The sequence below is a fragment of the Crocuta crocuta genome, unplaced genomic scaffold, assembly GCF_008692635.1.
Source record: "Crocuta crocuta isolate KB4526 unplaced genomic scaffold, BGI_CrCroc_1.0 scaffold351, whole genome shotgun sequence".
Taxonomy (NCBI): domain Eukaryota; kingdom Metazoa; phylum Chordata; class Mammalia; order Carnivora; family Hyaenidae; genus Crocuta; species Crocuta crocuta.
This window is the reverse complement of record NW_027530853.1, coordinates 929,660-942,598: the sequence shown is the minus strand read 5'-3', so window position 1 is coordinate 942,598 and position 12,939 is coordinate 929,660. Positions and strand designations below refer to the sequence as shown.

The following is a 12,939-nucleotide window of genomic DNA, read 5'->3' as shown; positions in this document are numbered from 1 at the left end:
ATTAAGTTGAAAGAGATGTTTCCCAAAAGAATATATTCAGTTTATAAAAAATAAGCAAGGATACATGCGTAGAAAGCTGTCTGAAAAGATCCACCCCACGGTGTTAGTGCTACTACTCTCTTATTTTCATCTTCTAAGTTTTTCCTAGGTTTGAACAAAAAACATGTATTACACGTAAACTATACTATTTGTATAAAGAAAGACAGTTTGAAAGAAAAGTCACTTAAAGTTCCCACCACATGTAGTTAAGTGCTTTCTTTCACTTTTTAATAGGACTGACCTGGGGTGAGGATGATGTGGGGCTTCTTGGGGAAACAGGACCTTCCGAGCAGTCAGGGCAAGGCCTGGTTGTCCCCTTCTCCCCACGTTATTGTTCCTGGGGGGAGGAGGGATCAGGACAGTGTCCTTGTTCATCCTGCGGAGCCATTTCCACCAGACCTGGGCCAGCATTGGCCACTGCAGGAGCCAGGAGCTACTCTGTGGCATCAAGAGGGAAAGAAAGGCAGCCCCTCATGATCCCTAGAGTAACAACCCCCGTTAGTCATGATTTTCTCTGTTTCTGAAGGATATATTTATAGGGGTGTATGTTTCTCTTTGCCTTTCTATGTGTGTCTTTGCCTAGAAGTCAATGAAATTAAACAAATATTTAATAGATGCTTATTTTATACTTGAACTTACACTGGGTACTAGGAAAACCCAGAACAAGCCACTCGGGCTTTGCCTGCCTTCACAAAATTTATAGTCTAGTGGTAGAGACAGACAGTCTAAAATGTACCATGGCCAAGAGCAGATAGGGGTTGGAAACATCCAGAGGCCAGCCTAGGGCTTGGCTAGGTAGGTGTCCTGAGGTTGAGACTTAGGCCAGTCTTCAAGGAAAAGCAAGAATTAGCCAGGATGAAAGGTGTTCCAGGCAGAGAGTCAACAAGGGGTCACTGATGTATAACAAGGTCACTTCTTCCTTAGAACCATTTAAAGGCTTCACCAAACCCTTAGCATGGAGCTCTAAGTTGTAAAATAGCTGGAGTGATCCTGTGGCCCTTGCTCACCTTTCTCAGCCTCCTTCTGAGCCCTGTAAACATTACACTCTGGCTACATCGAAACTCTTTCATTTCCTAGAACTTCCCAGGCTTTTGCTGTTCTCTAGAGCTTTATGCATTGAAATGATTTTCTTCTCTCTGGAACATTTTCTCCCCCTGCCCTGTCTCTACCATCCCTCTTGTGTGGCCAGCTCTTCATCTTCTGAAATCACTTCCTCGAATGAGGCTTTTTGATCCCCTTTCTCCAGCCCTAAGTCTGAGTTGGGTTCCCCTCCATGGGCCCCCACATGATCCTGTACCTCCCAGCTCCCATACTTTACCCTGCCCTACCATTATCTGTCTCCCCCTGCAGACTCTCAGCTCTTTGCGAGACGTATCTGCCTTGCTTCCTGCAGCTACCCCAGGTTCTGGCTCTATGCCTGGCACATCAGGAACTCAAGAAATATTTATATGAATTGAATTAAACTGAACCAAGACCCTTCTCCAGAGGGCAATGCCTATAAGAGTGTCTCAGGTTAACAGATCCATTAGGTTACTGACTCTGATTGATTTTCATCAGACAGAGGAACAGCTGGGGAAACAGACCTGTGTGAAATTCAGAATTATTCAACTTCCCAGCCAAAGGGAGCTGCCAGTTCAGGAGTCCAAAGAACATGCCCTTGCTGAGACCCCAGAACTGAAATTTTTTTTAATCCATAAGGCTGCCTGGGAATTCTATGAGCTGAGCAAAGAGAACACCTACTATGTGCCCGGCACTGTGCTGTAGGCTTTGCATCTGCTATCCCAGTCATGCTTCGCTCCAAGAATTAAATGTCATCGATGAGGAGATACTATCATCCGCATGTTATAGTGGAGGAAGCTAGAACTTGGGATGTGCTGAACAACTTTGGCCCAGGTGGTGGACAGGCTGTTGACCCGGGTCTGTGGTCCCCTCCCTCAAGGCCCATGCCTCCTCCACGGCTCTGAATGTGTGCTTCGGCATGGTGTCCACGTCCGTCATAGGATCCTGCATGGTGACTCTGGTGAAGTACTGGTTTGTGTGTGCATGCGTCACACCAAATCTGGATTCAAGCCCCAACATGGGGCCTCTCTGTCCCTGTGACAGGGTTTTCATTTTCTCTCAATGGCCGAAAGAGCCCCAAGCAATCAGCACAGCTGGGAGATCCAGGTGTTCTGACTCAGCTGTTTACTCGTCCTTAGAATGCCAGCCAGAGGTTTATTCCTGTGGAGGGGCTGTGTGTGCATGCTAAAGAATAGAACATGAGGCTGGGGCGCCCGGGTGGCTTAGTCGGTTAAGCGTCCGACTTTCGCTCAGGTCATGATCTCGCGGTTCGTGGGTTTGAGCCCCGCGTCGGGCTCTGCGCTGACTGCCAGCTCGGAGCCTGGAGCCTGTTTCAGTCTGTGACTCCCTCTCTCTCTGACCCTCCCCTGCTCACGCTGTCTCTCTCTCTCCTAGAAATAAATAAAAAACATTAAAAAAAAAAAAAGAATAGAACATGAGGCTTAGTGCTTAATCAACTCCGACTCCCTACACTGTGTCTGACCCACTCTCCCACCAACCCGCGCTCTAGCCCAGAGGAAAGGCTGTATATTCCACTGAGCCTTTCCCCAAGCTCTGTAGACTGAGAATAGTTTCTCATGTGCACACGTGTTTATGTGTTGAGAGTATAGGATACACGTGGGCACGCATACCTGTGCATCTCCAAAATGCTCACACCCCTCATGTCAAAGAAGTCTTCCCAACCCTCCAGGCATAATTGCCACTCTTCTTCTGTGCCCCCATTCTGGACTCTCACTATTGATGTGTCTGTCTCCTCCACTAAACTGGGAGATTTTTCTCAGTGCTCAGCCCAGGCCTGGCACTTAGTACGTGCTTAGGATCTGTTTCTTTGAGGACATAGAGAAATAGATGCATCTCAGTTGTCTGGACAGAGGACATTTACAAGCTGCATGCCTAGTTCCACCACCTCTATGGGGCTCTGTTTCCCCTACCCACCCCACCCCCATGGAATCCCAAATACTCTGGGATTGCCAGCTCCTCTCAACAGAGAAGCAAGAATAAGAAAATGTCTAAAACGTTTTAGCATGAAGATCTTGGATCCAACCATCATTAATCAAAAGCTTGTCAGTAATTATCTGGAGAATTATTCCTCAAACTTTTATGTGCCTACAGATCTCTTGGGGATCTTGTTAGCATGCAGATTCTGGTTCAGAAGGTCTGTGGTAGAGGCTGAGATTCTGCATTTCTAACAAGCTCCTAGGGAATGCCCATGCTGCTGGTCCATGGGCTTTGAATAACAAGTGGACCCAGCCCCCTTAGTCTACGCAAGCACCTGCCCGTAGCATATCTAAGCCATATATTCCCATGGGCATGCTGACATGTGGGCGGGCATGTATTACACATTCACCCACCCAAGCACAACTGCCATCTGGATGAGTTCAAGAGTTGCTTTGGGTGTTAAGATCCTGCCACCCCATCTTTCTGACCACCTGACCTGCCTCACAACCTGGCCACTGTTGCTGCCCGTTCTCTCTCTATAGCTTGAGAAGCTGCAACCTTCTCAGTCAACCCCTGCAGTCAGACTGAACTTTGGATCCCAACTCTGCCACCTGCCAGCTGGCTGACTTTATCTCTTTGTGCTTCAGTTTCCTCCGGTGTCCAATGGAGACGAACATAATCATACCTATGTCATTGGTGGGATTCACTGGGTTTTCATATCTTCTCTTCCAATTGATAGGGACCAGCTACAGGGTGACTAAAATACACAGCTTGGTGACACACAGATACTTAGTGCTGAAATGTTATTTTGTTTAGTGCTTTCCATTCTGCCCCTATCACATTCTGAGCTATGTTCAATATAGCATTGTCACTCTGTACTGTAGCTATTTTTTTTAATGTTTATTTATTTTTGAGAGAGAGAGAGACAGAGCACAACAGGGGAAGGAGAGAGAGAGAGGGAGACACAGAATCCGAAGCAGGCTCCAGGCCCTGATTTGTCAGCACAGAGCCCAACACAGGGCCCAATCTCACAAACCATGAGATCAAGACCTGAGCCGAAGTGGGACACTTAACTGACTGAGCCACCCAGGCTCCTCTAACTATTTGTTTAATGTCTTGTATATCATATCCCCTTGCCCTACCTGATCCTGGATCCTAGCCCATAGGAAGCACTCATCAGATATACAAATACTTGTTGAAAATCATTTTCATGGTCCTAGCCATAAGTCTCCCTTTCAAATTTGACAACCATAAAGTGGTATCCCTCTCCCTGACCTGTGGAAAATGATATGTTCTGGTTCATTTGGGTGCATCCATTCTGGTTCACCCATATATATTGATCAGTGCATGCTTGAGGTCCTATCCACTGATAAACATTCACAAATGTTTGTGCAGATCCCGCCTTGCATCTAGGCTGTTTCAGCTATCCCAATTTGTCACTTGGACCCTTCCGGTGTCTTGGCAGGTGTGTTCTTTACATTCCATACCTTCCACCTGGAGAGTGGGCACGATTACCTCCTCATCACTGAGAACGGCAGCTTCTCCCAGCCTCTGAGGCAGCTTACCGGTTCACGGTTGCCAGCCCCCATCAGCGCTGGACTCTATGGCAACTTCACTGCCCAAGTCCGCTTCATCTCTGATTTCTCCATGTCCTATGAAGGATTCAACATCACCTTCGCAGGTAAAGCATGGCAGGTCCCCTGGGGGAAGTGATGGCAGAACACTCTGCCTCTCCCTCTGCTGCAAGCCTCTGGTCTTCCCAGCAGATGGGTATTGATCCACTTTCAGTCTCTGGGAGAATGACCTCACTACTGCAGCAGAAGATAGTTGGGTTAGATACAAGGACAAACCTCCCTGTAATGGGCTGGGAAGCAGGTTTTGGGAGAACTCTCCTTCCCTGAAGGTGTTTAGTATTCACTCTGAAAACCACCTACCCAACTAGTTGGACTAAACGGTCCCTTCCTATCCTAGTAACTCCTGATTCTTCTCCTGATTTCGCTTCCACTATTTCACAACCCCAGCAATTAAAAAAAAAAAAGTAAGAGGGGGATTTGAAATTAACTTATTGGAGTATTTGAGTCTCATTTGGGGAATTCTACACCAATGCTAATTTAGTAGTAATAGATATTTATCTCTGTGTTTAGGAATCCTGAAAAGAAAGCTCTTTAATTTAGAATTCAGAGAGAAAAGAGAACCCTTCACTCTTCTAGTCCCAAGTACCCCCACCACACTCGTCCCATTGCTCCCCAGAGCCCCCTTCTTATCACATGGATTTCCCCAGGACAGGCAAGAGATACCTGGCCTCTAGGAACTGGGACATGGCCAGCTTAACCCCATGCTGTCCCTCCAACAGAAGCCACCCGCCACATGCCGGGGCCAACCTGGCCAGTAGGACATATCCAGCCACTGTGTGTCATCCCATCTGAGAGACCCTCCTTCTCTCTACCACACAGAGCCCCAGGGACTGTGTCCCAGAAGGGAGATACCCTCGGGGACGATCAAAATTGTCACTTCTGTGCCATCACTAGAAGTATCGGGCAGATCTCTGGCTGATAAATGCCACCCCATCATGCTTGCCATCTGCCTCAAGTGTCAGTATTACCGACATAGCTTTGAGTGAAGCATTTGGATTCTTTCTCCAGGTGTGAGTTGCCCTCGGCTGGGTCATACATTCTGACCTCTAGAACCAAGCAGATTGGATTTATCTGGGTCAGTGCCTAGGGAGAGAAGGGCAGGAGAGGCTTTGGGTCCTGAGGCTTGCGGTTAATATGGAGATGAAGGGACAGAGTAGGGAAGGGTCAAGTGATGAGAATCCTCATAAATACTCTCAGGAAGCATGTTTCCAGAAATGCTGCATCCTCTGTCTCTGCTTGCAGTGGTGAGGCATCCCCACCATCCAAAACACTGTGTTCCTCACCTCACTGTATGTCTCTCTCACCTCTGTTCTTCTTGGGGTCTCTCTTCTTTTCTCTTCACCTTTTGTGGGTCAGTGTGCACGGATTCTGTACCTCTGGCTGCCTCTATCTCTGGCTCTTTTCTCCCCAGTGTTTGTATCTGTATGTTCTCATACTCTGTCTCTGACCCCAGCTCCCCTGCTGCTTTTCCAGAATATGACTTGGAGCCCTGTGAGGAGCCGGAAGTCCCAGCCTATAGCATCCGGAAGGGCTTACAGTTTGGCGTAGGCGACACCTTGATCTTCTCCTGCTTCCCCGGGTACCGTCTGGAGGGCACGGCCCGCATCACGTGCCTGGGGGGCAGACGGCGCCTGTGGAGTTCGCCTCTGCCAAGGTGTGTTGGTAGGTGGTCACGTGCTTTCATTTTGCTTCACTAATGGGGTGGGCCAAACTTTAGTTGATTGGTATGAGGTAGTGAAACACGCGTGGGCCAAAAGGCCATAGGCCTGGGTTTGAGGACTGCCTTAGCACACACTCTTACCTGCAGTGGGATGTTGGGTGGGAGGCGTGACCTCCTTGCCAGGCTCTGAAGGAGGCTGTTCAGAGCTCCGGCCTCCAGGGGTGGGGAGGAGTAGAGTGATAGCCCAGGGAGTGGGGACAATTGTTGGCTGGTCCTTGTTTATAAAGTTGATGGCTCTGCTCGCTCAGAATTTGCCACACAGGGCTGGATGGAACACTGGCTGGGTTAGGGGAGTGCTTACCATACTTCCTGTTAGCATAGAACTCACGTGGCCAGTGAAATCTCACATAAAACTCCCTATATACCACCTAGCTGGAAGCAGCAGTGACTGACTGAAACAGGGGCTGTGAGGTCAGCCCTGCCTGAGACATCTCCGTGGAGCCTGGGGCTCTGCAGAGGACAGTTGTAAACAGACTAGTGAGAAGGGCCCGGCCGGGGCTGCACGGTCACACAGGTTTAAGGTCGGGTCTCTGCTCAGCCACTTACTAGCTCTTAGATCTTGGACAGGCCACCAAAACCCTTTGGCCCCAGCTTCCTCATTTCTAAACCAGAGATAACAATGTTCAGTTCACAGGCTTTATTCCAGATTAGATGACATAATTTACATAAACCAAGGGGGTGCTGTATAATTATCATCATTCTGCCACTAACATTTTTATTGTCATCTATCAATAACCAATAACCTGTCACAATCTCAGAGAGCAAACATGAAGACCAACGGATGCAAAATTCCATTTTGACCCGTTAAATAATCCCAGGGTTTATTCTTTCTCCCACAACCACTGCCCAGAGCATCCACCCACCTGACCCAGGCACACACCAAGGCATACACATTCAGACCTACACATTCCCCCCATGTACATTCAGTTTCTCTCTGGCCACCAGCAGCTCTTTCCTTCTCTAGGAAAACATCTTTAGCTAAGTAATTCTGGGGAAAATCTTTCTTGAATGGGATTATTCAGGACCACAGATGCACACACTTCTTAAGCTCTTGCCTCATTGATCTCATTACATAAATATCATTTTTTAACTTATTATTCCAATTACTGTTTGTTCATGACATCTCACAATATTTTCATTATTACATTCATCTTCTGTTTTGTGTGTTATTAATAATGCACAACAATTATAATCACCTCTAATTACCACCAGCCCTGCAACAGAGCCTCAGGCTGGAGGTATCATGGGAAAGCCCACCCTGGGGATGCTCCCAGTTGCTACATGCACTGTGGGTGTAAATTGGATAACTTAGCCCACACATTGTTAGCAGGAAACATTCCCAGCTGTGAAGGAGATGAACAACTCTGGGCTGTAATTCATGGCATGATAGGGTGATAGGCCCCTAACCTCAGGGACCCTTGAACTTGACGTGGAAGAGACAGCCCTGACTCCAGGGGACCCAGTCTGAAGCAGGAGACATGACTCTGTCCTTGGGAGCCCTGGTGTGATGGAGAAGAGCAAACCCTCTGCCTCCAGAGCCCCAGACTGATGGATAAGACACAGCCCCTGCCCTTAATGAGACCTCTTCTGATGGGGACGACAGAAGTCGCAGATGCCTCAGTCAGTGGCAGGACTTGCCTGTGCATATGACTGTTTGTTTCTCCAGAACATTTTATTTGTTTCCATTTATGCTTGTGTCTGGCTTTTCAGTGCATCTGCTCACCTCCCCTGTTACTTTGGAAATTCTCCCAGAAGCAAATGTCCTGTCCCTCTACCTTCCTGTTACCCTCCCCAGTGCCCAAGACAAAAGCCCTGGCAGGGAGTCAGGCTCTGGTGATCAGCCAGGGACTGGCCCCATGTGAAGCTGCCAGCTCTGTGTCCCTCCTCATAAAGATGTTGGGCAGTGGGCAAGAAGAAAGGGGCTTGCTGGGGCAGAGGTAAGCACAGAGCAATTGTGCCGGAAGCCAAGGCCAGGAAGGGTGTCCCATAACATGCCAAAGCCCATGCTTAAGGGAAGCCAAATTTAGGAACTAGGCAGAGAGCAAGAGGCATCAGAAATAGGGAGGGTGCTGTGAACACTGGGCGGCTAATGCACACTTTGCAAGAAGCTTCTCGGGCTTTCTGCCAGGCCCCAAACACAGGCAGTTAAGGCTCCAGATGGAATCAGGTAAGCCACACAGATTCACCTGGGATAGATGGGGAAAGAGAGGAGGAATAATGCTTGTTGAGGGCCTCCTGTATGCTGACCAATCCCCGTAGGGTCACTTATTTTTATTATAAAATCTCATGTATTTATTCTCTATAGTCTTATGCAGATGCTATTATTGCCCAGATGAAGAGACTGAGGTTCAGAGTGTTGATATAAGTTGGCTATCTGACTCCAAAGTCCAGGCTCATCTCACTGCTCCACAGGCCTCTTCCTAGGTGGAGGGGAATAGTTTTTCACCCCAGAAACAATGGAGACTGCTTCAGAGTGCTGCCCATGTGATATGACTAATACATGGCTAAATGTGTACAGCCTTTAGCACCCCCTTCCCAAATCCCTGCTTTCATCTCAGGGCACCCAGGAAATGTACACAGGATGCCTGTCCACTGCTATTGCTTTAGTTTTATACCCCCAGCTCAACATATTCATTGTGTATATTTGGACACTTTGCAAACAGGGTCTAAGACAAATGATGGTTGTCTTGGTCAGTTCAGGCTGCTATAGGAAAATACTGTGGGCGGCTTAAACACTAAATATTTATTTCTCGTGGTTCTGAAGCCCAGGCCACCCAAGATCAAGGTGCCAGCAGATTCAGTGTGTAGTGAAGGTTCTCTCCTAGCTTGCGGACGGCAGCCTTTTTGCTGAATCCTCGCAAGGCAGAGAGAGGGCTCTGGCCAGTTCCTTAGCTTATACAGTGACTAGTCCCAATCACCCGACAAAGGCTCCACCTCCAAATGCCATCACACTGAAGATTAGGGCTTCAACATATTGATTTGGCACAGGATCATGAACACTTAGTTCATAGTAATGCCTTATGTAAACTAGGAAACTGAGGCTGTCCTGAACTGAACAGAGCCCAGGGAGTAGGGCCCACTGAAAAAGTAAGGGCTGATTGTGGGGTACGGACATTGTCTTCAAAGGTCTAAGGGGCACCTTGAGGGGCAAGAGAACACACAAGAGTATAAACCAAAACCGCAAGAGGCTCAGCTCTGAATATTCTCATATCACAAGCTCCATCTACCTGCCTTGGCCCAGTACACTTCAGGCTTAGAGCAATTAGGCTTAACTGGTGGTGCCTTGGCCAGTGGCCCATTGGTTGACCTCAGAGCCCTTCCAGCCAATGACTGTGCCTAGAACAGGGACACCCAGGGATCGCTTGGAGAAAGCAGACTTGCTGCCTCAGAGATTCAAGACATGCTCCAAATTCCCCATATGTCCAGACAAATAATGTGCCTGCCATCTGGACTTGTATTTACATCCTTCTGGAACCTCATTATTTTTAGGATGGTACATCTTCTGAGGTCAGTGTCCTCCATATTCATTCATTCATTCACTTGGCAAATATTTATTTTACAGACAATCTGGGCTAAGCGTTGGAAGTTCATAGATTCATCAAGTATGACCCTAGCCTTCAAGTATCTCACAGTCTAAGTGGAGAATGCAGGCAAGTTGCAAGCAATCAGTGTGCAGTATGGTAGATGCTCTGATACAGGGAAGCCCAGGGAAAGGCTCTACAACTGTTAAACACCCACGAGAGAGAACTGTGTGGTTCTGCAGCCATGCCTACCACTGAGCTACCTCGCCTTTTATCTGTTCATGCCTGCCCTACCCTGGCACTGACTGGATGTTGGGGCTAGAGAAATATGACCAAGTCCCAAAGGATCGACAGTGGAGGAGACAGAAATGTTAACAAATAGGTGAAGTAAAATGTGGTGACTGCTATAAATAAAGATACAGGAGCAATGGGGAAAGAATGACTCATTCTGGAGGAGGAGAAAAAGACTTCAAGAGGAGGGTGTGAATTCATTAGCTGTCGAATGAAACAGGGTTTCAGTGAGTCTGTGCTAAAACTTTCTCCAAAACCTCAGTGGCCTTAAATTCCAGGGCCAGGACCAGGAGGATTGGGCTCCCAACTCCCTTCCTCTTGGTGAATGGGGAGCAATGATCTAAATGGCGAAATACCAGATCCTTTATTTTTATAACAGGGATGATAGTTACGCCCACCTTATGGGATTGGTTGTTGTGACTAATGACTGAAATGATCCTTATAAAGTTTGGAGGATGCTGGCAATACTTACCCAGTTCTCACCCCTCTGGGTTTCTGTCGTATCGTCTCTCCTCACTTGGCCACCCCCATCCTCCCTGCCATCCTCCTCAATCATTCTGCTGCTGTGATACTGTATGAACAGGTGTGGAGAAGGGCTCCCTCATGCCACTAAGAAAGCACAGGATGCCTGGTAGGGCAGTCTCTATTCCTGCAGATGAGACACAGACACACAGAACAAGAGAGATAAAGAAATTGGGCAGAACTACAGGTGGGCAGATACTTTTAAAAACTTTGATATGCAGTCCTGTAGACAGGCAGACAGATGGACAGATAAACAGGCATTTGGGCAGATAGAGAGGCAAACAACGTGTCATCTTTGTGAGGTTCTCCAGTGCTGTGAGTTGTTGTCCACATGTGGCTTATGGGGGTTAACCTGTGATTGTTGTGGTTCTCTTTCTAGCTGAGTGTGGGAATTCAGTCACGGGCACTCAGGGCACGTTGCTGTCCCCTAACTTTCCTGTGAACTACAGTAACAACCACGAATGCATCTACTCCATCCAGACTCAGCCGGGCAAGGGCATTCAGCTGAAAGCCAGGACATTTGAACTGTCTGAAGGAGATGTCCTCAAGGTAAACTGATAGATTTTGGAGGGAATATAAGTTATGGTATGAAAAAGTGCGGTCAGCCCCTACTCATTTATCTCTGTGTGAATGATCCAAACTTTCTTCTTCCCTCCTGAGTTCTAGGACATTGTCCTCATTTGTCTGGGAGAAAGTGAGAACCCAAAACAGAATGGTCTTTGAAGGTCGAAGAATGTGACTTTAGAGTTTGCTCAGGACCTGACTGTTCTCAAATACATAGATGGTATACAGTACGGATTGACTGCATAATAAATAATAATAATAATAATAATAATAAATTCAGTTGGAGTGGCCAGTGAATCAGATTTTTCATTGTGAACTCTGACCATCACGCTGGATAATGAAGAGCTCGTAGAATGTGCATGTGCGCATATGTATGTGCATTTGTGTGGATATGCGTTTGTGGATGTAGATCCTTCATACGTACATTTCCACGTGTGTGTGAATCTGAGTCTATGAGTTTGCTTGGTTCGAGGGAACTGTGTTTGTGCAGACTTGTCTCAGTATATTTTGTGCGTGTGCACCTGGGAATGTCTTGAGTATATGTTTCAGTAGACTAGCAGGGCTGTTTCAGCAGCTCAGAATGCCATGGTAATGGCCCATGTGTGGCAGTGGGGTTAAAGAAAGTGGATTCAAAGAAATGACAGGGCTTGATTATAGATTGTTATGATGCTGAGCACCCATATATTGCTTTGTATTTCTTTGTATGTATGTGATTAATGTGTGTCTCCAGTAATGTATGGTGTGTGAGTATGTGTGTAATCAAATCATGGACTCTGGAGAATTTATCAAAGAGCTGCCTTATTAAAATGGATTATAAGGAAAATCTTACGCTGAGTTGTCCGTTTTCATCTAATGCCAAGAAATTTTTTAGCTTATCCTAATGTAGTTTTATTCCCCATAGCCAGGAAAGCCTTGACATTAGAAACAATCAGAGGTCACTACTCTGAAAAATCCAAAGAGAAACCATTAAATAATCCCCATCCCTTAGGATTCTCTCTGGATATGATGAATGTACTGTGCTTTTTAAGCAGAGATGATATTCTTGACCCATTCTCTGGGGTCTGTGTTTGCTGGGGCATGCGCGTGTGCCTGCAGATGTGTGTGTGGGTGTGGGTGTGCACATGCATTTGGAAGGTGTTTCTCATTCTTCACTGATTATCCTTTAACCCATGAGATGACCAGTTGGGACCTGGTATGCCTTAAATAGATATATGTTAAGCAGCCTAGGGGATTAGGACCCAATCACTGGCTTCTTAAACTCTACTTTACAACCTCTGAGCTCCCCTGACAGAGAAACAGTGCATCTCCTTTTAGTGAGCAATATACAAGACTTTATACTTTCCAAGGGCCACGTCTTGTGGCAACCCCCGGACTTCACCTCTCTCCATCCATTTGTTCATCATCAACACCAGAGTCTCAGAGGATACAACCGGGATCAGCAAGGCCAGAGTCCTTCCTCTCTTGAGAGCTGCAGATGGAATTGATGAAATGCAGAGCCCGTCTTGCAGGAAGGCTATTGCCAACCCTGCAGAAGAAAGAATTCTGGAGACATAACATAATTTTCAGGTTTTGAAGGGAATATAGCAGCAGTTCCATATGTGTGGCCTGATAGGGTCAGCAGAAGGGCTCCTTGGCTGCCAGAGGTCACATG

At 47.1% G+C, this 12,939-nt stretch overlaps 1 protein-coding gene across 1 annotated transcript in view; it reads left to right on the top strand.

Annotated features, from left to right (window-relative positions):
• The window catches only part of CSMD2 (CUB and Sushi multiple domains 2), a 543,202-nt gene that overhangs the window by 333,249 nt on the left and 197,014 nt on the right, over positions 1-12,939 (top strand). Inside the window, 3 exon segments of the mRNA XM_077769466.1 lie at positions 4,502-4,717; positions 6,144-6,332; positions 11,104-11,273. Coding sequence (XP_077625592.1) covers positions 4,502-4,717; positions 6,144-6,332; positions 11,104-11,273 — 575 coding nt within the window.